This window comes from Podarcis erhardii (assembly GCF_964252035.2).
Source record: "Podarcis erhardii genome assembly, chromosome: 12".
In the NCBI taxonomy this organism is placed as follows: domain Eukaryota; kingdom Metazoa; phylum Chordata; class Lepidosauria; order Squamata; family Lacertidae; genus Podarcis; species Podarcis erhardii.
This window is the reverse complement of record NC_138513.1, coordinates 29,372,828-29,400,646: the sequence shown is the minus strand read 5'-3', so window position 1 is coordinate 29,400,646 and position 27,819 is coordinate 29,372,828. Positions and strand designations below refer to the sequence as shown.

Sequence of the window (27,819 nt, the reverse complement as noted above, 5' to 3'; positions counted from 1 at the left end):
CTATCCTGATATAAATTCTACTGTACGCTTTTTGTCAATTTGAGATAATTGGTAAGTTTTCTATCTTCTCCTTAATCTTTTGCTTTGTGCTAAGAAATGCCAAAATCTTAATAGTACTGGATGCAATCACTTGCAAAACATGGTTGAGTAAATTCATATGTTAATTGTCATCTTTTTCTATGCAGGTAATGAACTAGGCATTCCAGAAGAAGAACTGATTGAAGTGTCTGAAGTTGATGAGGGTTTTTACTCTAGGGCTCCTTCTACCACAAATCATTCTGCTTTCAGCAGCAACACCAGTAACAAGACTCAGCTAGGCAAGAGTCAGCGGAGGTCTGGAGGAAGCAAGGTTGGAGGAAAAGAAAAAGAAACTGTTGGTGAAGCCTACAAAGATCATCTGTCTCGTAAACAAAACCAGCGAGCAATGAGTGAGAATTTAGAGCTTCTGTCTTTAAAGAGACTGACCCTGACTAGCAGCCAATCTCTGCCTAAGCCAGGCAGTCATAGTTTGGCTAGAACTAGCACTACTCTTTTTAGCAAATCCTTTGAGCAGGTCAGTGGTGGTGTAGTCCCAAATAATCACCACAGTGGCACAGAAGCAAACAGATTTTCAGTCTGTAGTCTGCAAGAGGAGAATCTGATTTTTGGAGCCGACAGAATAGAACTTCCTATTTCAAGCAAACAGCCAAATCAGCAACGACCACCTACCATCAGCATAACTTTGTCAGCAGACTAAGGAGCACCTGACTAATTTGTCAGTATAAAAGAGATTCAGTTGCTAGTACTATAGCCCTGGTGCCCTTTTAAAAAAAATCTTTGGAGATATCTTTAAAGATTTTCTTAGTTGAAAATAATGTCTAAATTGCAAGTTTTAAGGATTGCAGTGTTTAAAAAGAATAGGGTAGACAATTCTAAGTATTTTATAATAATGATGTCACAGTCTTTGAGATTCTTAATTTGAGGATTGACATTTGTAATGGTACTACAATAAGGTTTGTACTGAAAATCTAATACATGATGAACCTGTACCAGGGAAATTTTTAAAATATGGGTTGTGCTGCTTGTGCAAGCTTCAGTTACATGTTTTTGGTGAACAATGGGTTGCAATCCAGAATATATGTGCCATTTTACTACAAGAGGATGATGCTTTTTTTATATTCATCAAAGCAATTTTAGGAGTCCACTCAATGCAGTAGCTTGTAATGAAAAAAACATACAGTATTTGGAAATAAATCAGAATTCTGGATAGAGGTCATTGTATTAAGTTTGAAACATTGAAATCTATGTTTTCTGGTTTCTGAAGTCACCTGCAACAAACATTTTTCAAAATATAGTGTGTATATCTGATCCATAGAGGCGGAAATGAAGCTTTGTAACTTTTTAGGCATACTAGCCCTATTCTTGTATTTAAAACACATACAAAGATCCAAGATTTGTGCTGAGCTTTCCCCTGGTGTGTTTGACCCAGCTGCTGTTCACCTGCTGAATGCCACATGTGTATGCAGACTTAAAATACATGGAGCTCAATTCTTGTATTGTCCTATCTGTACACCTCGATTGTGGTGGTACACAGATCAATATATTGTGCATGTACATCTCTACGTAAGCTTGAAATGCAGTGCACAAGCAAACATGAAGCAGGATGGTGTGACCCTAATTCTTCCCATTTCATGTGCATTTCAAACATCAGCACAGGGCAGCTTTTTTACATCACAGGTGAACTCATAAAGCGACAAACTTTCCTTCCCTATTCAGAGCCTGTAAATCAACACAAGAAACATTGGTTTCCAGTTTCTACTGAGTTGTTAGGTTTGAACAAAATCATGCATCTTGAAGCTTTCAGAAGCTTTAATATTTCAATTAAACTAAAGTATGGAAGTAGATTAGCAGTTTATATCGTCACTCATTTCTTGCATTAAGCCCGTCTTATGAGTTGCATCTCATTAAAATGGTGAGCCTTATTTATATGGGTAGTGGCATGTGTTGGAACAGATGTACCCATTAATATTTTGGAAGGGCAAATTAATATTTTTGTTTACCTGAAAGTATAAAACGACAAACCTGATATTGGTACAATGATTTTTTAAAATGATCTTGTTACAGACTTCAAGGCCATTTCCATGGGCTTCTGTGAAAGGTGTTTCTGTTCATGGGGGTATGCTGCACTCCCCCAAAAACTAGATTCTAATGGACTTTTTGGAGATTGTTGGTTGGATGTGAGAGTGGGGAGATGGGAGGAATCAGTGACACACCACAGTGTAAGCTGGAGTGCCTTGTGTTTGTTTATGGACTCTGGCTCCAAGGTGTAATCTCCAAGTGTAACAATAGCTGTATCTATGTGTCCTCCCATCCTCTCTAGTTAGTATTAAATTTCAGCTGAAGTACATTTCAACTCAGAACTGCATAATAGTATATAATTTGGTTCTCTTGTGCTTCATTAGCTTTATGCTTTAAGTCACAAGCAGCTGAAAACCTTGTGAACTTAAGGGCTGGATATAAAGTAAGACTATTAGTTATATCAAACTTAAGTAAGTTCCATTGATTTCAATGGGTATCGTCAGAAATTGTACCATCAAATCAAAGGGATTGTCTTCTCTTAATTTCTAGAAATCTAAATTCTCTAACCAAAATTAGCAGCTTTTATCTAACTGAACTAGACAGTTTCAAAAAAAATCTTTTTTTCCCCTCAACAGAATGAAATTTAAAAACTTGTGGGCCTATATTTTGTTTAATCACTGATTTACTTATTATAACAGTATTATACTTGACCTTTTACAAGCGAAAGCATCTACAGTTTTCACCATATTTTACTGGCTTTTAATATTTTATCTAGTATAGGCAGAAGAGAATAACTTTTATACAGGAATATATAGCCATTGTAAATTAAAGTGAGCTAAACTTCTTCCTATGACTATTTAAAATGCTATGATACAATATTATGTTTTTAAAAAATGTTTACAGTGATGTAGTTTTGGAACAGTAGTAGATACTTTTGTTTTAATGAAAATGTTTTGGGTTTTTTTGCACATTTAAGTAATCTTGTTCTAGAATTACACCATAAACTGCCAGAAAGGTTAAAATAACATATATCTTCTACATACTTCAGTTAGCAATCAGGCTTGTTGCTCAAAGTAACTTTGAAATAGGATATATGACAGTTTTCATATTTCCTCCATGCATACATCCTGATACAAGAAGAGATTTTCTGTAGATGTGCAGTTATATTTATATATGATATAAAGTACAGCTGGAGTGGACAGCTACAGAACTTTCAGGCATACTTAAGTATGGACAAAATCAAAGACAGGCATTTTGATCAAAAACAATTCTTCATAAATATTGTTAGCCTTCAAAGGCAACTTGCACTTTTATAAGCCATGAAAGGGTGATTTGTATAATCCTACCTATATGGAATACTGATTTGGAATATTTTAAATAATTCTCATAAAACTGACTTTCCCCCCCACTCTGGCCTTATGATACAAGTATTTAAATTGCACAATCTGTAAAGTATGATAGAGATGTTCTCTTGAACTTTGCCCCAGCTTGCTCAAAATGCCTACTATGATCTTGGACCTGGAAAAATTATCACATAACCATGAGGTTTATAATGCCTGGGACCTTTAGACTTGTATAATAGAATTTTTAGTGAGTGGCAGTTTCCATTCTGAAATAACACTGTGTTGCTCACTTTCACGTTTCAAACCAGCTCTGGAATATAAAAGCTACTTTTGCTTTGTTAAATAATTACATTTTATCAGTACTGAAACATTCTTGTGGTTTGGGCAACTGAAAACTAGGCTTCAAAAAGGTTCGCTAAATAATGTTTTAGGGAGGTTGCTTCTGTGCCTGGATGAATGTTATCTACTATTTAAATTACAAAATAGAAACATTTCATTGCGCGCGCACACACACACACACACACACACACACACAGACTGTACTTGGTTCATTTATTGACTCATTGCTGAGTTTGAATTCTCATCAAAGTCAGTTGAACTAACACTTGTCCCATAGTGAGACAATTATAACATAGTTGGGTTGCCATTGTTAGACTTTGCTGTGGTGGCAAATACTTGTTTTCTTTAAAAGAAATTAACATTAATGAAAAAAATGGAGACCACAACCTGGGAAGAACAAGTACTGAAAGATTTTAGCAATCTTATTGAGGGAGCCAGCCTTTGATCAGATACATAAAATTTATGAATGTATCTTTCAGTGATGGGCACATATTTTTCATGTTTTGGTTTTGAAATGGGCTAGATTTCTTTCTCTGAATCTTTACTGCATCCTTTTGCATAGTTCCACTTTTGAAAACAATTGGCTCTATGTATATTTTTAATAACTTGCTTATTACAGGGAAGACTTAACACCAGTTGATACATTGTTCCTTAACAATATGAGAAAGATTAAATTAAGTGTGCCACTTTCTCTTTTGTACTGTAGTTTGTGAATATTTTCTGTTTTGGTAACAAAATGTTTGTTTTGTATAGTTTAATAAATAAATTGCTTATCTAGAATTCACATTCCTAAAATAAGGAGTCTGGTGTTTGTTTTTAATAAACCAACAAGGGTCTTGGTTTCTGAGATTATGTACACTGTGAATACTTACATGTGTATTGAAATTATGCTTCTTGGTTGTGGTGTGGTTTTTGAAATCGTAGCCAAGAGAGATTCCGATATTCAGTATTTACCACTTTTTAAATGCAATTAAAGTATCACCACAAATACCATACCTTATTTAAACCATGCCTATTAATACTATTATGTATATATAACATCTTTTGTATTTCTGTTGTCACAGCCTCACATATATAAAGCAAATACAACCTCCAGTATGTTACTGCTGGATCAGAATTTTATAATAATTTGTGAACCCACTAGCAGTGGTGCAGGAGGGAATCAGACTGAAAATAAGGGACACGAGACTAGAATTTCTATTGAAATAAGACTACTTTATTTACAGAATACAGAATAGTAAGTTTGGTGCGGCACAGCGCAGGGATCTGATCATTGAGCCCATTTCTGGTTGATGTGTTCCACTCAATGCAGTTGCCAGATCCACTAGGAATTGGGGGTTACAACTTTCAACATAATTTTACCTCATCAGTTGTTACCACTGCTCTTGAATTAGAATTTTATCCTTTGTGGTCAACGAAATTGGGTGGTTCTAAGATGGCTAAATTGTGAGTAAACTTTTGAGCCTTCCCCAAAGTTTTTATATTCCTGGTAAGAACTGTAATTTAGCATTTCCCTCCTGTGCAGCTGCATCCATTTTTCTTAAGTTCATGCAATTGCATAAAGTAAAACCAATGGGTAAAATAAATTCCAGTCTTCATGGTTTGAAGCACAAAAGAGACTAAGATGAATGTAGGATTTCTTCCCAAAAACACTTCCTAATGTGGTAAAAATTGTTCCTTCTTACCCCAGTACTTTCTTTGCAGTATTACTAAGCTAAAAAGATTGTATGATTAGTGCACATGCTAATGGACAAATAAAATGTGATGATTACATGAACTTTTTGTTATCCAACTAAAATCACCTCCCAACTATCTGCAGATTCTTGAGTTGAGTTGCTCCTAGTAAAGTCAGAAGCTCTTGACCCTTTGGGTATTGGATGATTTAGGTCATAGATGTTCAGCCTGTAAAACAGATGGCACAGTTCACTGACAGGGACAAGATGAACTGTAGGCCTGACCATGACATAAGGCTGCACCCTTCTGCATTGTTCTGAGGCCTGTTCCTTGGCTCAGTAGGCCAAAGGCAAAACCACATCAAGGCACCAAAGGATGCATATTCTAGAAATGATGTCAAATGGATAGCTACTTGTCAAACGGATGACCAATGTTTTATGTAAACTAGATTAGGAAGAGTTGCTTATTAAAAGGTGGCCTGTAATGGTGGTATTAAATTTATATATTCCAACCGATCACAAAGTATGTAAGGCCCCTTAATTTTAAGTGTGAGAGTTGCCCTAAAGCAGGCACATCCAACTCTCTATAGAGACTGTGATCTACTCCCAGTATAAAACTGGCAGTGATCTACTCATTGTTGTGTGGTTTTTTTTGTGTGGTTTTTTTAGAGTGGAGGGCCCACAGTTGTTGAGCTTTGTGGGGGGAGGACAGACCAGAGCTGTTGAGTTTTTTTATGGGGGAAACCCCAGAGTTGTTCTGGCAAATTTTCTTTGTGTTCTTTCATTTCAATATGCAGTTTTGGGTAAATAGGGAAAAACAACAACTCAAGAGTTTTCCTAATTTCTTAAGGACATAATTGAAAATGCTAATCTATGTGAAGGTGGGTGACTATTGTGTCAGGATTGCAGTGTTTTTACAACTGCAAATGTTCTATGTGGATAGTTGTGTGTATGCAGGAAGCGAACATTTGTGCAAATGTCAAGTCTGACAGGATTTGCTGATGTAGTCTGGGTTTCATTCAGTACAGAGGGTTGGATTCAGACTTGTTGCATTTAAGTTCCCAATGAAATCAAAGGGACAAGTTAACCATCACTCAGGTTCCACTAAAATCTATGGGACACAAGTTCAGTTACTTTAAGTCCGAACCCAAATCAGAGGAACTAAGTTGGTCTAGAAGCTATTGAAAAATGTATTGGCTGAACATGTTCCAGTTGGTCTCTCCAGGGAAATCATGTGGGAGAAAGAAACCAAGAGCATGCATGCAGTGGGAGGAAAGCCATCCAGCTTCATATTCATGTACCCTTTCACCAAATGGTTTCATAAATGGGAACAAAACTTGTGTAATTCCATCTCTTAAGAAAGGGCAGGTGCACATGGAAGCCCATTCACATGGATACCTATTTCTAGAACATTTACCTTGCATGAGAAGTTGCACAGGATGGAGATGAGGGGCATGGGCCAGGCAAACTGCTATACTTACCTGAAAATAGTGTATGAGCTGTCTCTCCAGTGGATTTAAACACCAAATGGGAGTCCATTTTGCTGCATCTCAAGTAACAGCACTGATTTCTTAAAGAATGAGATGGGTGATGAACAATCTAAATTCTCTTTCTTTATAGATGAGTAATGTGTCTGATGTTCTGTTTCATTTTGCAAAAAGCACTCCCCCCCCAAAAAAAATTTCCTCTTGCAGAAAGCATCCCAAAACAACAGTGGAATGCTGAGTAATCAGATGTGATTAGAACTCATCCTATATTTATTTCAAAATGTGTTCCTGTAACATCACAAGGCGCTACTATAACTGATAGAGTATTGGTACTCTACAGCTCAAATTCCCGGCCTGAACTATGCACTTCTTGAGCACATGCGTTTTGCTTTGTGGTAATCCTGCTTTTGCGTCAAAGCCAGGATTAGAATGAACAAACAGGTGAGGAAGAAAGCAAAGCAAAGGGAAATTAAAATTAGAACAAGATCTTCTAATGTGCAAAACATAAGCCATCTGGGGATTTTAACTTGGTTTTAGATTCTTAGCTATTGGGGAGCTGCCCAGGATACTAGTGATTGCTAAGGATTGTAGAACACTGTAAATCTCTACACCAAATTGCACTAGAGAGGATTATTTAAAATTGCTCTAACAATTTAGATAAAGTTGTCATTAGTGTCTAATTAAACTAATTCTTAGATGTTGTGCAGAATGGACTCCTTTCCATTAGTGCATAAGTAGTTCAGTATTCATGAAACCTGAGTGTGTACAAGCTAGCCTACTTTACAAAGGGGAAATGAATATTCATTGCACTGCTCACTTCGGCCTCACACTCTGCCTATAGCTGGCATGTGGCTATCAGAAAGTTGCCATAAGGGAATGTAGGCCTCAAGCTCATAAGGGTCCTCACCTCTGATGCAATCCTCCCATGTTCTAGTCAAATTTCACATTTCTACTGCTTATAGCCACTCCAAAACCCGATATGAGAATTTTCCTGTTCCCCCAGTTCAAGCCTCTTCCAGTAGTTAAAATAGTGGTTGCTACTATTACTGCCCCTTCCATGTTGCTGTTTGTTCTTTTTGTGCTTAATTGCTAATTAGAGCCTATATGCCAATTTATTCCTGTATGTATAGGCACAAATACATGAGCCAAAATGCACTGCCCAGTTTCACTGCTGACAATAGGGCCTATAGCAGGCCTGATTACCCTATGGCTGCCCAAATATTGTTGGCCTCCAGCTCCCATAAGCCCCAGGCAACAAGGCCAATGGTCACAGATGACAGGAATTATACTTCATCTGGAGGGCCTTGATTAGTCACCCTAGCCTACAGAGTTCCTTACAGCTGGAGCAGAAAGTGTTGGATTAGTATGACAAAAACGAGGAGCTACATGGAGCATGTGAGCTTTTTCTGCGCTGTTTATAAGCTTTTCATCCACCTGCTTTCTCCTATCTCCCTTCTCCTGGATCCACATCATAACAGCAAGAGACTCCTTAGTCCAAGGTAGAAAAATTGCTTTTTCCTACAATGCTTTCTGAGTGATGCATTCCAATGAGGGGTAGGACTTCCAAGACCCCCAGCACTTATGTCCACTTTTAAAGAAAGTGTCCATTAGATTAGCTTTTAAAATATGTATTCAAAGAGAATACAGCAACCCATCATATATTTTGAAAAACTAAAATTAACATTCAAAATCAGATTTGAAATCACTGGATTGAAAGATTCCAAACAGGTGCTTTCCCTGATTAAAATAGATTTTGTTGTAACCGTCATACAAGGATAGCCTTGCCATTTTGTTTAAAACAATACTGAACACTGCAGCACAATGTTTTGATGCCATATGGAAACATCAAAATGCACAGCAGCTGCCAGCTCTTAAGCTGAATAGATGGAAACTTTTCATGTTGGCTTGAGAAGTTTCCCAGTGGATTAATCTATGTAGCATCAAATCACCTCACAGTACCAACTCATTGTACTATAGGGGGTCACATGAGACAGAAAATACTTTCTTTTTGACTGCGTGAAACTCACTCATTGCCAATATTGTCACAAAATTCAGTATGCCATTTCTATATGCATGTTTCAGACACTATTCATTTTGTCCAAAACCATTTTTCTTTTGCAGCACATGATGGACTTGAGTCAAACAATGCTGTGTGCAATAAATCCTCCACCCCCATCTTGTATGCCTAGTATATAACGTGTCTCAAGAACACTGGTTATGACTAATTTCTAGGAAACATGAGCTGGTAAATAAATGAAACTTGTGTACTTTTTAACACTAATATCCCTTTTAACAAGCAAGAATATTTGCTGCACTATAATTATTTGAATTTGGTTATCATAATAATGATATATTAACAGCTAGAGAATCTTTAATTTCTTAAATTACAAAATATGTGGAACAGACAGCACTGGGCTGAAATCTAATCCATTTGTATAAACAGAAACCATTGCTTTTTTGTGTGGTGCGAAAACTTGTTACAATGGCTAATTATGGTTTGCAATTACTTTTTGAGCACTCTGTAATTTTGGTCTTAGATAAGGGTATAAAGGGAATTTTCTGCATATTCATATGCTGATGCTAGCTGCATTTCTTATAATATAACCTCAGCTATCTGTAACTTTCTTATCTAAATTTTCCCTGTGGGGAAGTGGGTGGGGATATTCAAAGGAGCCTCTCCCATACCCTTCCTTCCCCAACTGCTGCTCAACAGCCCTGCTGGCAGTCAGATCTTACTATCTAGTACAGTAGTTGCTGCCACCACCTCTTTTTTAAAAAAAGTCACCTACAGCCCTAGAAACGAGAGAAACAATGACTTTTAGAAGACAACTGAAGGCAGCCCTGTTTTTAATGTTTGATGTTTCATTGTGTTTTTAATATCCCGTTGGAAGCCGTCCAGAGTGGCTGGGGAGGCCCGGCCAGATGGGCGGGGTATAAGTAATTATTATTATTATTAGTACTAGTAGTAGTAGTAGTAGTAATTGTTAAAGCCAAGAATCCTGGACCAGCACACACCACGACTCCAACCAATCCTTTGCAATTTGCACAGAGCATAAAGCCAGCTCCCCAGCCCTCTGTTTCTTCCTGAGAATAAGTCAAATTTCTGGTTTTACCACTCTGGCCTTTGACTTCCAATAGTGTGGAACCAAAGAGATCTACACATGTGAGGATTCCCAAAGCCTGAGGGGCAATCACACACAGACTCCACTAGCTCAACCGTGGAACTTTACTTGAAATAACAGGTGGGGAAAGCAGGCAACAGGTCAAACAGAATACAAAATAAATTGAGCACTGTGGCTCCACAACTAAACTACTCTTGGTAGGGCCAGCCCACCCATGAAATGGGTGGAAGCAGCTGTTTTGGGTGGAGGAATCCTGCTGGGTGGTGCCCCTGCTGCTGCACAACTCTGGTAAGCAAGACTTTGGTGGGGGAGCGGCAGGGGAGGCAGCACCTTCCCATTTCTCCTCAGGCAGCAAAATGGGATGGGCTCCCCTGAATTCTGACCTGTCCACTTTTGTATACTAGATCTAGTCTGAATAGGCCATGAGGATAATCAACATCATGGTAGTTTGGAAGACATGGCCTAGATCCCTTGTAATGAGATGGAACAAAGCTGCAGGGAAAGCCAAGGTTTTAAATGCTCTCTCTGCTGACAATGGTGGGTGTGCCCTCTGGCTCTTTCTAACCAATCAGAGCCAGAGCCAGTCAGTGAGTTAGCTTGGCTTAGAGAACTGGTGAGCCCAGGAAACCAGAGTCTGTGTCACATCCCGCTACAAGGAGATAATACTTATGGCTGAAATCCTATATGTTATGGATTTAAAATGTTTTCTTGGAGGGGGGAACCAAAGTTATTTTAACCACTTTATCTAAAGCCCAGGTTTGTTCTCACTTACAGGGCAGAGGAGTGCTGTAGCTGGGGGAGTTTGCATTTCCCCACTCCCTTTCTGTCTCACGCTTCTGGTTTACACCAGCCCACCAACTGCTATTTGCCCTTCAAGGCAAAATATACAGGTACACATACGTCTTCCTCCACAGAGCTAAAAGTGACAGGGATATTTCAACCATGAAAATGCTATGTGCAGAAGGATTGGCTGTGTCCTGCTATGCATTCTGAAATAGTCGGAAGGCTTGAGAAAGTACAAATGTTATAGATATGTCTTATTTGACACCTGAAACTTCTGCAGAGGATGTCCGCTTGCACACTGCCAAGAGGAAATGCATCTTCCCCAAAAGAGAGGGGACAAATTTGCATACATGGAAATTTAGAAATTACTATTGTTTAAATAGAAATACATAATACATCTCACCATGTTAGAGAAGACTGATCAGGTCTGCTATAAGTCCCCTGTTCTCCTTTCATTTACAAATTATATACAGTGGCTCTCTCACAGTAAATCTTCAAGCAAATCTTGGACAGTATCTGTTGAGGATGCCCTAGCTCTGAATTTCCTTAAGTTGTACAGGGGATTGGACTAGGATAGCCTACTGTCCATACATAAAATGAATGAGGACTCAGAACGAAAGGTGCTCTTTAAAGTGCCGAGTTTGAAACTACAATGAATCCACAGGGGAAACTGCTGTAGTCACTCCATGACTTCTGAAGCGTATGTACCGTGCTGACATGGGCTGGGAAGTTATCATCTCAGTGTGGGTAGAGGGGTGGTGAGAAAGCAGTCCTGGCATGCTTGCCTGTAATCAGGACTATCATTCCTAGTGTCAGACTTATAGTAGGAGTAATCTTTCTGCCAGACGGTGCGTTTCTAATTAGTCAAGATTTTTGCATTTTGCTTCTGAATTACATTCTTGAACACATGCTTGCTTTTTAGATTTCCAATATAATAATGCCAGCTTTGTGTCTTTTTAAAAACGTATTAGGCTTGCATCCTACCCCCAGCAATCGGGGTAGATGACTCATTTATACTTCAAATAAAACACTACAGAAGAGTGCTTCTCTATAAGTTAGGGGTTCTCATTAGGAATACAGTATCATTGTTGCTCATTATTTAATGATCTATATGGTGGTCTACGGAACTAGTTTGTTCAATGCTGAATTATCCAGAGTAAAGTTTTGTATGTTGTCCTGCCCAACCCTGTTAAATGAATCTTGTACTGTAAAGCAGCAACTGACTTCAGAGGAAAAATTGTTGTAGAAATAGAATGTATTCTGTCTTCGAACGCCTTTGATTTTCCTTCTACTTCAAACCACATTAACTTCACATTTTCCCCACCAGCACCATTGCTAGTAGAACATACTCAGTGTTTTCACTGCATTTTTGCCATTGAGTTTATGCTACTAAACAATGGGTAGCCAACTTGGCACCCTCCAGATGTTGGACTCCATCTCCCACCATCCTTGATCTTTGGACATGCTGTGTGGGGCTGATGAAAGTTAAGAGTCCAACAGCATCTGGACAGCCCAACATATACAGTGGTACCTCGGGTTAACTACTTAATTCGTTCTGGAGGTCCGTACTTAACCTGAAACTGTTCTTAACCTGAAGCACCACTTTAGCTAATGGGGCCTCCTGCTGCAGCCGCGCCGCCGGAGCATGATTTCTGTTCTCATCCTGAAGCAAAGTTCTTAACCTGAAGCACTATTTCTGGGTTAGCGGAGTCTGTAACCTGAAGCGTACATAACCTGAAGCGTATGTAACCTGTGGTACCACTGTAGTAAGAATGTAACAGATTCTCATACAAGCCTTCCAAGTGGACATTAGATTTAGATCTTGTTCACCAGGATTTTGACAGCAAGGCAGATTATGTATTATTATTCTTTAGAAGGCCTATATCCCCACCAAACTTTGTATTGTGACTATTTTCCAATATATTAGTGATACAAAGTGGTTCTAGAAGCCAGCAGTATCAAGCAATCTCCTGTTGTCCAACTTGCTAACCTCTTCGATGATATTCATCAATACGGCATGCCAAATGCTGTTGTAACGCCGTGACGGCGTCACTCAACTGCTGGATGGTATGGGTCATGGTCTGGTTCTCCTGAGCCAAGGTCGCCAGCGTGGCCACCGGGTCGGCCATGGCTTCTGAATTACCCGAACACACCCCCAGGAAGGGGGAGTGCGGGTTGTGGCGGGAGCAAACTGTGCTAGGCCCGAGGGTTAATCCAAGCCATGCGGTCCAGGTTTGGTCACGAATCCAAGGATTCCATGAGGAGTCAGTCCAACAGGGCCAAGGCAGGAAACCGGGCTAGGTCAGGCACAAGGTCTCAGGCAGGTTCCAGCAAGCAGCAATGTTGCTCCCGCAAACTGGGGCAGGGTCCGGCAGCCTTTTATCTCTGACGGGATAACAGCCGGTCCTGATCCCCCGGTGACTCACCTCCCTGTCTTGCCCGAAGGCGAGCACTTCTCCTGCGAGTACTCAGGTCTCTCCTTCTCTCAGACCTGAGTCTCTGCAGCTCGGGAGATGTCGGTGGGTTACTAGACCCAGAGGCTGCCTCAGCCTCTCCTGACACAACTGGTAGTGGAGCAGCTGTACGTGATTGCACAGCAGAGGGCAACGAGGTAATCCTCACATTTAGAGCTAGGGCAGGCTCAGGCTCCTGACTCAGCCCTGCTGGTGCTTGTTGCAGGGGAACCTGTGCAGACTGGGGCTCTTCAGAATCAGGCCCCAGACTCAGTTCAGATGCCGCCTGAGGCAGAGGATCCGGTGCGGATTGAGACTCCTTCGGCTCTGAGTCTGAGCCCGAGTCCCAGGCCACCACACCTTTCTTGATTTCAAAGGTGGACAGATGGGGATGTTTTGAAGTGGCTTTCCTAAATGTCACATAAAGCAACAGGTTGCGCCAGACTGTTAGTTGCACAGAGTTTAAATTAAAAACAATAGGACTTGTCATGACTAACCATCCCCAGTGATTGGAACTGAAGTATGGTCCAACACAATGTCTTTTCAAGGAAAAAAATGTTAATAGCTCGTGCGGTCAGTGCTGTTCTATATAGGATGGTTGGGGTGTGTGTGCAACAAGCATTGAAATGTTCCTGACATGCCCTCCCCTTAGCCCATAGGGCAAGTAGAGTAAATGTTTGAAGAACATTGTTCTGAAAGGCAACTCACCAAACTGTTTAATTGGACTGCAGACAAGCTATTGCTTTAGAATTCTGTGATGCATTCAGCTGGTCCTCCAGCAGCAAGGCTTAATAAAGCTTCAGTTTGTTCACAATACTGTTTAGAAACTGTTCTAGAATTGGCAGAGGCGCCCTTCATCCTCTGCCCTGGAAGCTCTTAATGCTTATCCCAGAATTGAGGACAGTTCTGTTTAGTGAATGGTAAAAAAAAGCAGTTTGTTGTTGCACAAAGGCACTTTCTTCTTACATTGTTTTCCTTCACTTGTTCCTTTCCAAGATCCATCCCTAAAATGTCCTAAGTTACTGTTTTCCTTCTGGAGCCACTTAATATGTGTTCTTCTTTCAGTAATATATGAATTATACATTGTGAAGGAATCCTCCATTTCATAGAATCATAGAATTGTAGAGTTGGAATTGTGTTGAACCAAAGGTGAACTGTTCCAGAAGCTCTGCAACACCATAGTGGTAGTCAAGATAACCCCCCAATTAACTGGCAGTTGTTGTAACAATGACCTCATATATGTTTATATTCACTTGCTTTAAGCTAATTGGACTGTTTTGATGTTATCTGTGGGACTGGAGTGCTGGGCTCTGAGCCCAGAAAGGGGAACTATCTTTATTTGCCACCTATGCCCTCATGAAGTGATATGAAGTCCTGGGCAAAGAGACTTTTGTGTATAAAGAATATATGAATGTTTGCTTAGCTGGAAACAAGCCATCTATTTGTGGCAGTGTCTGTACCGTGCCTGTAAAGCCTGGGAGACCTGGTTGGCTGATTTGCCGTAAGTTTACACCTTCCTTTTAATACAGCACTAGAATTTATCACTCCTTTGATATCCCTGCATCCACTCACACAGGTTCTCCTTTGGCCCTGTGGTTCAAAACAGGAAGGGACCCTGAGGGTCATCTAGTCCAACTCCCTGCAACACAGGAATCTCAACTAGATCAAATTAACTTAAAGCTAAAGAACCACACGTAGGGAGGGCAAGATTGTCCTTCAACAGTTTGTACTTGTACAGCATATCTGGTCACTGTCCTCCCCACTATGGTGTGATGTATTTTATTTCTATTACAATAGTCTTCTGGCATTTTAAAAGACTAGCACTTTTATTATGGCACAAGCTTTTATGGATGATGTTCTGTCTCTACTGCCAGATGCCAGAGACAGTATGCCTTGGTGAATCACAAGGGAGGAGTGCAGTGTTGAAGCCAGGTCCTGCTTGCAGACTTCCCAAAGGCATTTAGTTGGCCAGTGAGAAGAGGATGATGCTCGATTAGATGGGCCTTTTGGTCCAGTGCAGCAGGGCTTTTCTTATGTTCTTATATCTTAAGAATGCTAAATGTTCTATTTGAACTATTGATAACAGGGGCTATATAAAGTAACTGGAGGACTAGTTACATAGTGGAGGTCACCCTGATAAGGTGGGTGGAGGGAAGTACTCTTAATTGAAAGTCTCAATGTTCACTGTGCAGAAGCATATTCCATCCATGGGCATACTGACTACATATGTAGTCATAACTACCAACAATCAGCCCCCAGTGGTGAACCATGTAGATCGGGTACAAGGTGGAGAAACAACATGGGTAAACTTTATGGCAGAGGTGGGGAGCCTGTGGCCCTCCAGATGTTGTTAACACTACAATTCCCATTGGCCTACCCCTGCCTTATGGGTAAAAAACAGGAAAACTCAGCATGAGGTTGCTGTCTAATTCCAACCTTTGTCAACTTTCTGCTCAACGCTTATGTGCCTGATGAAATTTGTATCTGATACCAAATGTTGTAGTGCCATTTATTTTTGAAATCATGGAATAAATATCATGCTTCACTCCATGGCCAGGATGTGGAGTTCCAAGCTTACAATGGGCATTTTTCCAATCTCCTCTCATACTACAGGCACTTGCACCCCTGCGAAGCTGCTCTTGGAATATTACACAAATGGCTGTTATTGGAAATACTGGTTAATAGTCATTCTTCCCCCTCTGCTCACTGTCCTGTCCAAGAAAAGAAGTGCTTTTAACTCACACAGAACTTTTTGGCTCCTGGACCAACACAAGCTAATACATGAAATTACTAGTAAAAAGCTACAGTCAAGAGGTCACTGTAATAAATGGGAAGTTGCTTCACTGGCTTGAAGCCTGCTGAAAAAGCATTTATATATGTGGAAGCACAGAAGGTACAACAGTCATTTTGCCAGATTTCTGTATGCTTAAGACTTTGAGTAATACGATTGCAATTGTTTTGCTAATTTTGTTTGCTAAGTATGCACACTCAAAAGCGTTGGTGTTTATTTTTTCATAGTCCATCCTTCACCCTACGGGCTCAGGGCAGATTATGTATATAATAAAATTACAGAAAATGCTGTAAAATTCACAAGGAAAAGACAATCAGAAATGTAAAACTATTATTTATGCCAGCTGGGGAAAAGTTGTATTATTGTGTCTAAATTCTAAGGGGGGGACAAGTTGGATTTTCCATACAGTAATAACTGCATAGTAAGGTGACTGAGTTTACCCTAAGTGGGCAGAAAGTGCCAGATTTATGTATAGGCTAAGTAGGCTGAAGCCTTGGGCCTCTAAATCTAGGGGGCCTCCCCAGCCCGCCCACCCCCCAGCAGACAGTCTCCCCTCTCCCCAAATTGCAAACCCAAGACTTCATGCAGGGGCAGGACAACTCGGGCCCAGCAACTATGAGACTCAGGGCCAGCCAGCGGGGCCCAATTTTAAACTTGAGGGCCCAACTTGAATTTTTTTGTGTGCGGCCCTAGTTCACAGCCAAAGTCTGCAAAATCTTAGAGATATAAATCCGTGTGCTAGGTCATTTTCACAAGGTCAGCAAAGCCATTCAGAAATCAGGCCTGTTATTGAGTTCTTGTGCAAGTTTGTACAGTTGACTTCTGGATTTTTTAAAGGAAAATTGGAGAAGATTTTGATGAGCTTGAGAAACAAAGCAAAAGCAACCTTGCCAAATGTTAACCACAAAACAAAGGAGACAAAGAGTGAGGGAACGGCAAAGAAATGACAGAAGTGCACCTGATGCCTTAGATGCACTTTAAGAGATAAGTTTAGGATAAAATCATTTATTCCTATATTAGATGCACTTGAAGCCAATATAAAAAGAAGTACTGTGTGTACAGTGATATTGCACAATTATTTTCCATTCTTGCTACCCTGATAGCATCCAAGCAAGAAATTCAGCAAGGTGTTGAACTGTTGATAGAAGCATATCCAGAAGATATTCCTAATGTGGGAGCAATTTTGTGGCTATTTCTTAGCTTTATGGTCACTAACAGCTCGGGAAAGTAGTTTTTCAAGACTCAAAAGAATTAAAAATGAATTAAGGGCCATAATGTCTCAAGAGAGGTGTCCGCATTCTGTACACTGAAAGTGACCAACTTAGACAAACAAATTTTGATGAAGTTTTCTGATGTCCTTTAGAGGAGAAACTGAATTGCAGAATTTTAAATACCCGTCATCATCCTTGGCTTCACTCAAGTGGTCTTTTTCAAGAAATCGGCAGACTGTGGCAGAAGTTAAAGTATTTTCTGTTAAACACTGCCATCTAGTGGTGAAAGATAAAACTACCCTTTTAAAACGGCAATAGTCTACCATTTCCTCTGGTTAAGAACATAGAGTTTAGTAAATGTTTATGCATTTTTGTCTTCTGAATTCATTTAAATATTTATGTATTTAATATAAATTTATCATTCAATATTTTATTTAAAAATCAGAACTTTAAAAAAATCGCACTTCAAACATTTCTTTAAAATACCACCTTCCCCTAGCTCCTCTTGCTATATTGTGCTGTTTTAAATCTTATTCCTGAAACTCTCTCCCAGCAAACTCCTTTGGTCTTAAAAACGCTTCAAATTATGTAAATTCCAACTGCTGACACACCTTTGAAAAACTACTTCTAGTTTATCCTACATTCCACAATACTTTTCCACATTTCCATAAATGTCTAACCCTCTTTAGGCTGCAATCCTATACCCTCTTACCTGGTAGGAAGTCCCATTAAACGATTAGACTGCGTAGAATTGCACTGTTGGTAACCGAACTCTGAAGAACTTCTCTTTGATATCCTGCTGACTATCTCCTCCGTCTTTCTAAAACTCCAGAATAAAATATTTTTGTAAGTTTACTCAAATTATTAGCAACTTAACTTAGCAAAACAAAATTTCCTGCTTGATTATTTTTCATGTTGCAACTGTACTCCTTTTACTAGTCCATCCTCTAGTCTCACACTCCAAATTTATGCTCTGCTTTTATTATCTTTTTTATGTTAACTATTGCCCCTTTCCTTAGCTCAGAAAGGGCAGAGATTTGCTGGTAGTACAGAAGGAGGTCCAGAGGTAGCTCGAGCAAACTCCATTGAAGACAGGGAGAGGGAAATTATTTCCAGAAGCAGAATAAAGTAAAAAAGTAGAATAAAGTAGCTAGCCAAACTGCTAAGGAAGGTGTGTCTTTTCAAATCATGTTTGAAAATATTTGAAGGCATAGTGTCTTAGAAGGCTTAGTGTCTTTGGGCACAGGGAACATAAAATTGTATTATACTGAGGAGCAGTTTCTGCAAAGATGCACATTGGTACATAGAACCAGCCAGGTCACTATGGAATAAAGTTAGCCCAAAGGAGTTGTGTGACAGAAATTTATTTATTTTATTAAATTTATATCTCACCCTTCCTTCCAAAGGAACCCAGGAATATAAAAACAATGGCAAAACTTAGTATTAGGAGATATTTGTTTCCTTTTAGCTTAAATATATTCTGTAGGTTTTGCTTTTTGAAAGACAGAGGAAGTGACACATGATAAACCTTTCACAGCAGGGGAACCTGGTATGGTTCCTGGTTGTTAAGAGTTGTAGTCCAGCAACATCAGCAGGTCACCACATTAGGTAGCTCATTAGTTACCTCTGTTTTGCACTTTATGAAACTATGATATTGCCCCTAGGTTACTAATAGTTAACCTAGATGTACTTAGCTAGGTTTTCTAGAAAGACAAGTGTCTATAAATCTCGTAAACAGAATTAAAATAACTGTAAAGGTAAATCTAAACATACTCTATCTGTCTATCTGGCCTCAGAAAATCCTTTGAGCCATCAGATCTGTGTATAACACTTTATAGAAGTATCCACAATCAGTTCATGATTTTCATCTTTGGCCAGATATTCTATTCACAATAACATAAACTTAGGCAATACTAGGCAAGAACATTGCAATATACCTTAGATGGAAGTAAGACATGGCAATGTTGTAAATCTGCATCTTTTATTATAGAATCTACAAAAAGAAAAAGGAAATCTAGGATTAACATTTGGAAAAGTATTTTGTTGGTCCACCTTCATGCAAGATAATCTTCACATACAATCCTCATTCTTTGAAACTTCAGTGATTAAATTCATCTTTTTTTAAGAGTTGAATTCGTATTTATGTCTTAGCTTCAATTACCATTTTAATAAATTATTATCAGCTTCCTGAAAATCCTTACTATTTTAAAATTTTATTTCTTAGACCTTATTTTATACAGCCTCTGTAGCACAACTTTTATATCAACCTCTGTAGCACAACTTGTACAGCACTGACTCGAATTAAAGTTGTAAGCAGTCAAAAATTTGGGCCAACATCAAATGTTACACTAAGAACTAAGCAACTGCCACCAACATGAGCTGTTACTACTGTATGTAGTTAGTAACTTGCAATGCTATTTTTCTAGAAATAGAATTGCCAGAACTCACCATGAACACATCCCTTGTTCTCTTAAATGGTAATGGCACCCTCCTGAGATGTGCCAGAACTCATCCAAGAGGTGCCAGAACTGAGTTCCTCCTGAAAAAGAGCCCTGGTAATTTGACATTTCTACATATACCTTGTCAAGGAAGAAGCTAAGTTAAGATATCATATTCCCCCCTTTCTTTTCCTCCCTTCCTCCCACTCCAAATTAGTAACTCAGCAATTTATACTGCAAACTCCTTGTGCGAGATTTTGAAGTATAAGAAGCTGTGCACACTAAGACTACAGTGCTGTAAATAATAGCTTTCTCTCTCAGCTAAATGTTATCCTCCTAGCATGGCAATTTTTAAGCATTTTGCAATTTGCTGCTTCTTAGAGGATCACACATTTTTCTAATGCTTCAACTGTCACATTGGAGGCTGTTTGAGAAGTTTCCAAATTACCCCAGCTTTGGAATTCAACCGTGCAGAAGGTATGAAAGACAAAAAACCAGCTAGCTAGTGGATGGGCTCTGCTTGGTTTGTGGATGCTCTTTATGCTGCAAATATTTGTTAGTCTGGACACAATTGTTCTGGGTTTATTCAGCCTCCCAAACCTAAAATGTCCAATTGACAAAATAGGGTAGATTGTGGGTCAACAAGTCACTCTCCCAAGCTGGGTTCTAAATAGTGAGGCACACAAGTCTCTAGCTTCATACCAAGTGGGCTGCAATAGTATTTTGACATGGAACCCATGGGTCACCCCCCCCCCACAGCCAGTTAAGCTAAGCGGTGCCAGGCTTTTGAAAGGAGGTGCAAGGCTCTGGCAGGGTCTTAGAGCTCTCCCACCTCCTTCACAAAGCTGGAAAAGTGCTCAATATGCCTTAGGAAGAAGGACTCTAGGACCCTGGCAAGAGCCCTTATGACTCCTGCCCATAGCCTAGCCTAGCACCTCATTTACCCAGCTTTGGGAAGGCAGTGCAAGGACTGCCTCCAACATTCTCTATCAGTGTATGTAGAGGAGCAGAATTTTAAATAGTAATAAAATTTCTGAAACTGGCAGGTTAGCTCATTTATGTATTTCATAACTGAGATTCAACTGCACTTCAATTTGGTTTACATTCATGCCAATGCAAAACTGATAAAATGTAACTGTTCTAATCGAGATGTGTATCAGGAAATGCTGATGTGGCACCTGTGGGCACACATGCTTTCCCTGGTGCCTCCCTTGCTGAAAATCCAAATTCTACTGGAGTTATCAGTACTTGTTTTAGTGGAGGCCAATAGCCAGGAAATGTTTTAAGCAGCAGCAGCAGCAGCAGAAAAATACATGAAAAATCCACTTTCGAAGGCAGCAACTGTCACGAGTGCTAAATCCAGACAAACAGAGTTAGGCTAAGGTTACCAGATTTTTTTCAATGAATCCAGGGACAAAATAGATGGATTTTGTCAGGAGACTGATTTGTAAATCCGGGGACTGTCCCCGGGAAACGGGGACATCTGGTAACTTTAGGTTAGGCCAGTGGTAGAACAGAGAATTTACAGTACATGCAAAAGGAAATGCTGTTGACTTCCATGTGGGCTTGGAAGCAAAACTGAACTTCCACTCTTGGCGTTTGCCAGGGAGCCTGCGGAACTCACATCGCCTGCCTTCTCCCTCTTAACCTCAAGTGTAGGTGGCCTACCACGCGCTAACAACTTTTCCACGAAAAAACGTAGCGTGCCAGCTGGCCCTTAAAAACACTTCTGTGATGTTAGAGAGGGGGGGAACTCCGTTTTAGATCATATGTGAAGAACAAGCGTGTAGCGAGGTGCGTGTGTGTAATGCTCAGAAACGGGGTGGAGGGGGGATATTTGCCACGACTTACTCCGGCGGAGATAGGCAGGCACTACTATTAGCCGGGAAGAGCAACGAAAAGGACCCACTGCGGCGGAAAAAAACCCGACACCTGCATGTAAGGATTTCCATCCAATATTGGCGCGTCCTCATCCGCCAGTCATGAAGCGGAGCCGATTTCAACACATTCTTTTTCGCTTCGCCCTACGCGGCAAGCTCGGCTCTCCGTTTCCTCAGCAGCGGCTGCCGTTCCCGCCTTTCCCAGCCGGCCTGAGGCGGCGCCGCTGCCCGACAACAAACCCTCGCCGGGTAGGCCTTCCCTCTGCGCGCATGCGCCGCAGCGCCAGGAAGCAAAAGGCAGGCCTTTCTTTACCACCCTCGCCTCTCGCCCTTCGCTGCCTCCGAGACGAGGACGCGGCCGCCGCCATGCCGAAGCTGAGCAAGGAGTCCAAGCAGCGCCTGCAGCACTTGTTCAAGGGCGGGCAGTTTGCCATCCGGTGGGGCTTCATCCCGGTAGTACTCTATCTAGGTCAGTCCTGAGCTGGGGGAGAGCAAGTAGGTTGCCGCGGGCGGCTTGGTCACGGGAGACTCGGTCTACTCTGGCTTGAGGCAGGCGGCGGGGGCGGGGCGGGGCAGCTTCCCGAACCGTTAACGGTCCGTTAACGGTCTTCCCGTCAACGGCTGTTTAGAGCGCGCGCAGCGCGGCTTCTTGGAACGCGGCGGCGACAGTGACGCAACCGGCGAGTCACGTGGCCGATTCCCCATAGCTCCTCGTGATTAGCGGGGAGAGTTCCCTGTGGGGCAGAAGCAGCTCATTGCCCTTCTCCGCTTCCGTTCCCTGAACCCAAATTCTCCGCTTCACAGCTCACTTTAGCGCTGCTAGTTTCGGATTTAACCTAGAGAAAAGGCAAGCAGGCTGCATCGTGAAAGCCCTTCTGTTTTTTCTTTCCTTTCCTAGTACTCGTTAGAAGGCGAGCTTGTGTGAATATGGTGATAGAAGGATCTCCTGTGACCTTCAGTGTTTTCCAAACTCGGTCTCCAGCTGTTTTCGGACTAGAATTCCCATCATCCCTGACCTCACTGGTCTTGCCCGCTAGGGATGATGGGAGTTGTAGTCCCAAAAACAGCTGGAGACTCGAGTTTGGGAAACACTGCTTCAGACTGTCTGTGGGCGACACAACTGTTGGATGCTCTTGTGCGCTGAAAGTTATAACACCTTGCAAGAAGAAATTATTATATCCAGCAGTAAGCTGGGCTACATTTGTCTCTCTGGTGTGCTAGCTTTCTGCGACAATCTCCCCACCCCAGTTTGCAAGACAGACAGATTATGTGAACTCCTAAATGTGTTTAAGCATGACACAAAGGTAAACATGGTTAAAATTGCTCACCGGTGTGTTATTTCTTTTGTGGTATCAGGAGTTTGCTTAGAAGTCAGCAGATTTCTGAAAACTAGAGGCCAATTTTTAGAATGTTCTTAGAATTTCCCAGGCCAAGCTCAATTAGTTCAGCAATGATTCTGTTCTATGAAGTGTCATTGACAACTTCTTTTTCATTTGCTGGGAAATAAATTATTCCATTATCCATGGGCCTGTTGTGCAGGACATTTCTTACTGAATTCCATTAACAATGCAGTAAAGTCCTATTTATTAGTAAGATCAGAGACTGTCTTTCTCTGTCTGGTGGATTTGGTGGGCAACATACATCATGCCACAAAATAAGGACTGTTTTAGATGTCAGAGATACTTTTAGAAGAGTATTATTTCTTTAGAAGAGTATTCTTTCTTCCCAGGCAGATTATCAGTGCAATTCTAACTTGGAATCTATCTAAATCCTAATACATTTAATGGTGCTTACACTCAGGTAAGTATGGGGTTAGGCTTGCAGCCCAAGTCACCTGCTGGTGCAGAGGAGTGGGGTTTTCAATGTGTGTTGCTGAGCACGCAATAGAATGGACCCCTTTCTTTGCACTTCTACTTTATGGCATGTTGGGGTGGGGAGTGTAGGAGACTGTATCAAAGTGCAATGCTATCTATTACATTACTGTGGCTAGTCATGTGTGCATTAATTCTAGAAATATTTATTATATGTAAAAGCAATAATATATTCATGATATAAACTGACAGATACATTGTTTGTAACTAGGATTTAAGAGAGGTGCAGATCCTGGAATGCCTGAGCCAACCGTTCTGAGGTATGTTTTCACTAGTTAATACCTCAGCAGAAATAATGCTGTTAAAGGAGAAAATAGAACATGTGCTTTGTGATTAACTTGGAGGGGAGAGTTTGAAACTTATGCTACAATCCTACACTCACTTACCTAAGAGTAAGTCCCATTCCATTTATACATCTCTTACACGTGCACTTACAGAAATATCACACAAATTATATCTTAACTGTTGCTATATTCTCATGTAAGGTGTAGGTCAGGATTTGGTGCTACCATTTTTTAATTTAAGGGACACACCATAAGAAGGAAATGTTCTATCTTTTGGTTGCTGACTTAAGTATATCATCAAGAGATATGACCTGATTGTGTCAAGTCCTCTTTCTCTTGGAATGAGCTTGCTTCAGTAACATTACAAACCAAGAACTGGTAACCATCAAATGATTTAAACACCAACAGCTTACCCTGCTTGAAACTGAATTTTTAAAAAGGCAGTGTATGTTGTTTGTTGTTTGATCAATGTACAAGGCATAGGCCTTTTGTTTCATTTTGTTGTTGCCTGATGGCACTAATAAGACCTCGTGGAAAATATGAGTGGTTACATGTTAAGAGTTGGAATGAGGTGGAGAGTAGGAGCCTAATAAAACTAGACTAAAAAAGCCTAATAAAGCCTAATAAAACTAATCCACTCTGAAGCCTAACAGTTTGTTTTCCAAACAGACTGTTAGGCTTCAGAGTGGATTAGTGGGAGAAACTTTTTTTTTTTTGCTGTTGCTGAGGCATGAATAAGTATAAAGTTTATGAATGACTACTAATGTTACTCCTACTGAGAGTAAGTCAATTTAAATCAGTGGACTTAAGTCAATTGATTTCAGTTGGTCTGTTTTGAGTATGATTTAGTTGTATATGACCAGTCAGAATCTACCTTCCAGGTATTGGTGCACTCCCACCATTCCTGGGGCTGATATGAGTTAAAGTCCAACAACATCTGAAAGGTGACAGGTTCTCCACTTGTGTCCTATGTGATCTCAGAGGTGGTTTAAAATTTGCTGGTTTTTTGTTTTGTTTTTAAAATTCAAAACAAACCAGATTGGCAGAAGGACTTTCCTTTCTTATAAAATTCTGGAAGTAATAGAAAAAACCATTGAAGCTTTTCATTAATTTCTCCTTGCATTTATGGTGCTACTGCATGGTGACACTTTATTGTATGGATGCTACGGAGAATTGGCATTAATGTAACATTTTATCATTTAATATTCTACTGTCTGACTGCTGTTTAGACTCCTGTAATTAAACTGTCATGTAAAATCCCATTGTCTGTTTAAAAAATCTGCAGGTGATCAATTTATTCAATTTTATGTCTTGTCATCTGCCTGTGTTTTTGCATTTATGAGATTTAAAAGATAAAATGCATCCTCTTCTTAATACAAGACTTTCTTGTATTATCCAGTATGTTTAGGATATACAATTAAATGAGACTTGTTCTGTTAAGTGAAGTGCATGATGCCCAAATTGGCTTTGTTGGATTGTATGCAGCATACATACAGACACCCCCAATACACATGTACTCGCCAAGCATCCAGCACACTAACCACACTTGCACTTCCATAATGTGCACATGCAAACACCCCTCCCCACACTCACTGCATATACAGCATATCCCCCCCACTCATACAGCACATACATTCACCAGGCACAGATACACACAACTGGTGTGTTTCCAGCATTCCCCACTCAAGTGCCTTAGAGCTTCTTCCGACACTTTGGGATCACTGTTTTTGGTGACTGGGACCAAAGTGCTATTAATTTCTGCACTAAAACATGGGGTTTCCATTACTGTGGCCTGAACCAACATGTGGTATTAATTCATTCATTCATTCATTTAGATGTGTCACACATATTTGAAATGGTCAACACATTTAAGAAGTCTTTGTAGTAGTAATGAAATGGGTTGGGAAGGGAAGGGAAGAATGTGCTCCCCTTTAACTATTTTATATTTTTGTCAGTCCTTGGAATCTTGAAGACCAATGGATGGGCAGAGAGAAAAAATGGATGTGATCATAGTGTTTACTATTTTGGGGGATAGTTTAGTAGCATAATTGGGGTGGACACTGACAGTGAACTCTTATGTTTACTCAAAAACTGGGACTTAATGGGACTTACTCCTAGGTAAAATGGCAGCCTAAATACACAATATCATAAATTTGCTCGGGATTAAAATGAGTGTAAATGAGATGAAGCATTGAGAAGATGCCACCAATTTCTTGTTTGTGGCTTGAACCATATTATTTAGTACCTAAATAATCTTGCTGACTTTTAAAAGCAGAAACTGTCTTTCTAGCTATTATATGGCCTTTCCAACCAGTCAACTGAGCTGACTATCATAACTTCAGTCGCTTATTATGTTACATGTTTCATCTTTGATTTCACCCTGGTATGAGTGATAATAGATAGAATAATATCTAGAATTTTATTTCTAGAGTCCCTGATGGATTGCCAGGTTCCCTTGAAAATAATGGTTGGGATTGTGAGCATTTTGGGAGAGCAGTGTAATATGGATAAGCCTTAATATTACTTGTCTGTGTCAATATAGGTTACTTTCAAGATCAGTCATAATATTACAATTTCTTTAAGCCACCTCAGAATTGCACTGAAAGAATGTGACAGTATACTAAGAAAGAAAGAAAGAGAGAGAGAGAGAGAGAGAGAGAGCGAAACTAGAAGGCAGATAAAATACCCCCAAATGTATTCTACAGTCACATGAGTGTTAATTCCATCTTATATGGTTGGGTGCATTTAGCACTTTAAATATGATGGTGTTCCTAATGGCCACATCAGTATCTGTTATGTATTGATGATTGAATTCAAACCTTAATCCAAGCCTAAACCCCACCTCTGCCACTGTTGGGTAGCCTAGGCTGACTATCCCTCAGCTGCAGGTGATTATCAGAGTGGAACTGAATAAAGTATCCCTAGTCTCTTCTAATGATGCTACATTTGCTCTGTTCTGTTAATTAATATGGCTTACTTGCATCTGCACTGGCTGACCTTCCACGGTTGAATACGTTATTGAATGTGTAAAGCTGCAGCTCTGTACTCAATTACATAATAATTACAACATTGTAATCAACAGGACTTGCTTCTCATTAGACATGTATAGAACTGTGCTGTAAGTGACAAAGTTGTACTTTTTAGTATTTCTTGAAAGAGCTGTTCTGCTGGTAACATCATAAGAGTTGTGATCAACTTAGTTTTTCCCCCTCTTTTTCTTCCTCCACCTCTCTTAGTCTACTATGGGGATGAAGGAGTTAACCACAGCATTCTGGAATCTGGCTGCTGAGCAGGAAAAAAGATGGAGATGCATGCATTCCAAAGGCTGGGAAAAACAGCACTGAGCTATGCCACTGGCAAGCAGACTTCCCTGACAACATGGAATATGCTTACAACATAATGGAATTTCCATCTGTCTAATTTATTTGTGTTACACTTTCATTTTTTCCCTTTAGAATAAATATTTTGTCTGAAATTCTTTAATGAGGAAATCTAATTTTTGCAGGTCATGACACATGTTAAGACACATTTCCCTTTACATCCAACTGCTGGATTTCATAGAATTGTTGGAAGGGACCCTAAGGGCCATCTAGTTCAACCCCCCTGCAGTGCAAGAATCACAGCCAAAAAATCCCAGGCAGATGGCCATCCAACTTCTGTTTTAAAAAATCCCATGAGGGAGAATCTACTATCTTCCGAGGTACTTTGTTCCACTGTCTTAACATCTCCTACAATCAGAAATGTTTAGTCAGAATCTCATTTCTTGTAATTTGAATGCATTGGTTTGAGTCCTATCCTCCGGAGCAGCAGAAACACGTTTGCTCCATCTTATGTGTGACAGCCCTCCAGTTTTACTGTGTTCAGGCTAAACATAGCCTTATTATTTCAACCTCATCTTTGTAGTCCTCAGACACTTGGTTGTTCGTTCATGGGTTGGACAAAGTAATCTCTTTGGTGACATTACAGAGGAAAAATGCTGCATATGCATAATCAATAAGCATTATCTTCAACAATGCCCTCCTTTCCACATACCTACAATAATAGTACAGACAGTTGAACCTTGACACACCTTAGGCATGTCTGGGA

The 27,819-nt window shown here is 40.2% G+C and overlaps 2 protein-coding genes and 1 long non-coding RNA gene across 22 annotated transcripts in view; 2 read left to right on the top strand and 1 right to left on the bottom strand.

Annotated features, from left to right (window-relative positions):
- The window catches only part of HYCC1 (hyccin PI4KA lipid kinase complex subunit 1), a 46,685-nt gene extending 41,330 nt beyond the window's left edge, over window positions 1-5,355 (top strand). For 8 of the 13 annotated variants that reach the window (XM_081882200.1, XM_081882197.1, XM_081882196.1 and 5 more), the window contains one exon: window positions 186-5,355. In XM_081882200.1, the coding sequence (XP_081738326.1) occupies window positions 186-736 (551 nt within the window). In that variant the 3' untranslated portion in view covers window positions 737-5,355. The remainder of the gene's footprint in view (window positions 1-185) is intronic. The other 5 variants (XR_014161532.1, XM_081882191.1, XM_081882201.1 and 2 more) reach the window with 2 other exon arrangements.
- The window catches only part of LOC309325728, a 46,350-nt gene extending 24,692 nt beyond the window's left edge, over window positions 1-21,658 (bottom strand). For 4 of the 8 annotated variants that reach the window (XR_014149909.1, XR_014149910.1, XR_014149911.1 and 1 more), the window contains exons 1-3: window positions 21,550-21,658; window positions 19,198-19,253; window positions 17,973-18,080 (exon numbers count right to left, since the gene is read on the bottom strand). This is a non-coding gene — a long non-coding RNA (uncharacterized lncRNA). Of the gene's footprint in view, window positions 1-5,528; window positions 6,984-10,976; window positions 11,071-11,102; window positions 17,537-17,972; window positions 18,087-19,197; window positions 19,254-21,549 lie in introns of those variants that run through there. The other 4 variants (XR_014149913.1, XR_014149915.1, XR_014149914.1 and 1 more) reach the window with 4 other exon arrangements.
- A 22-nt stretch (window positions 21,659-21,680) lies between these two features.
- TOMM7 (translocase of outer mitochondrial membrane 7) lies at window positions 21,681-27,208 on the top strand (the record flags this gene model as incomplete). The annotated part of the gene is made up of 3 exons (XM_081834002.1): window positions 21,681-22,047; window positions 23,661-23,709; window positions 26,970-27,208. The coding sequence occupies 3 exons, from the start codon at window positions 21,681-21,683 to the stop codon at window positions 26,983-26,985; spliced, it is 432 nt and encodes a 143-aa protein (XP_081690128.1). The 3' UTR covers window positions 26,986-27,208.
- Between the last annotated feature and the right edge of the window lie 611 nt (window positions 27,209-27,819).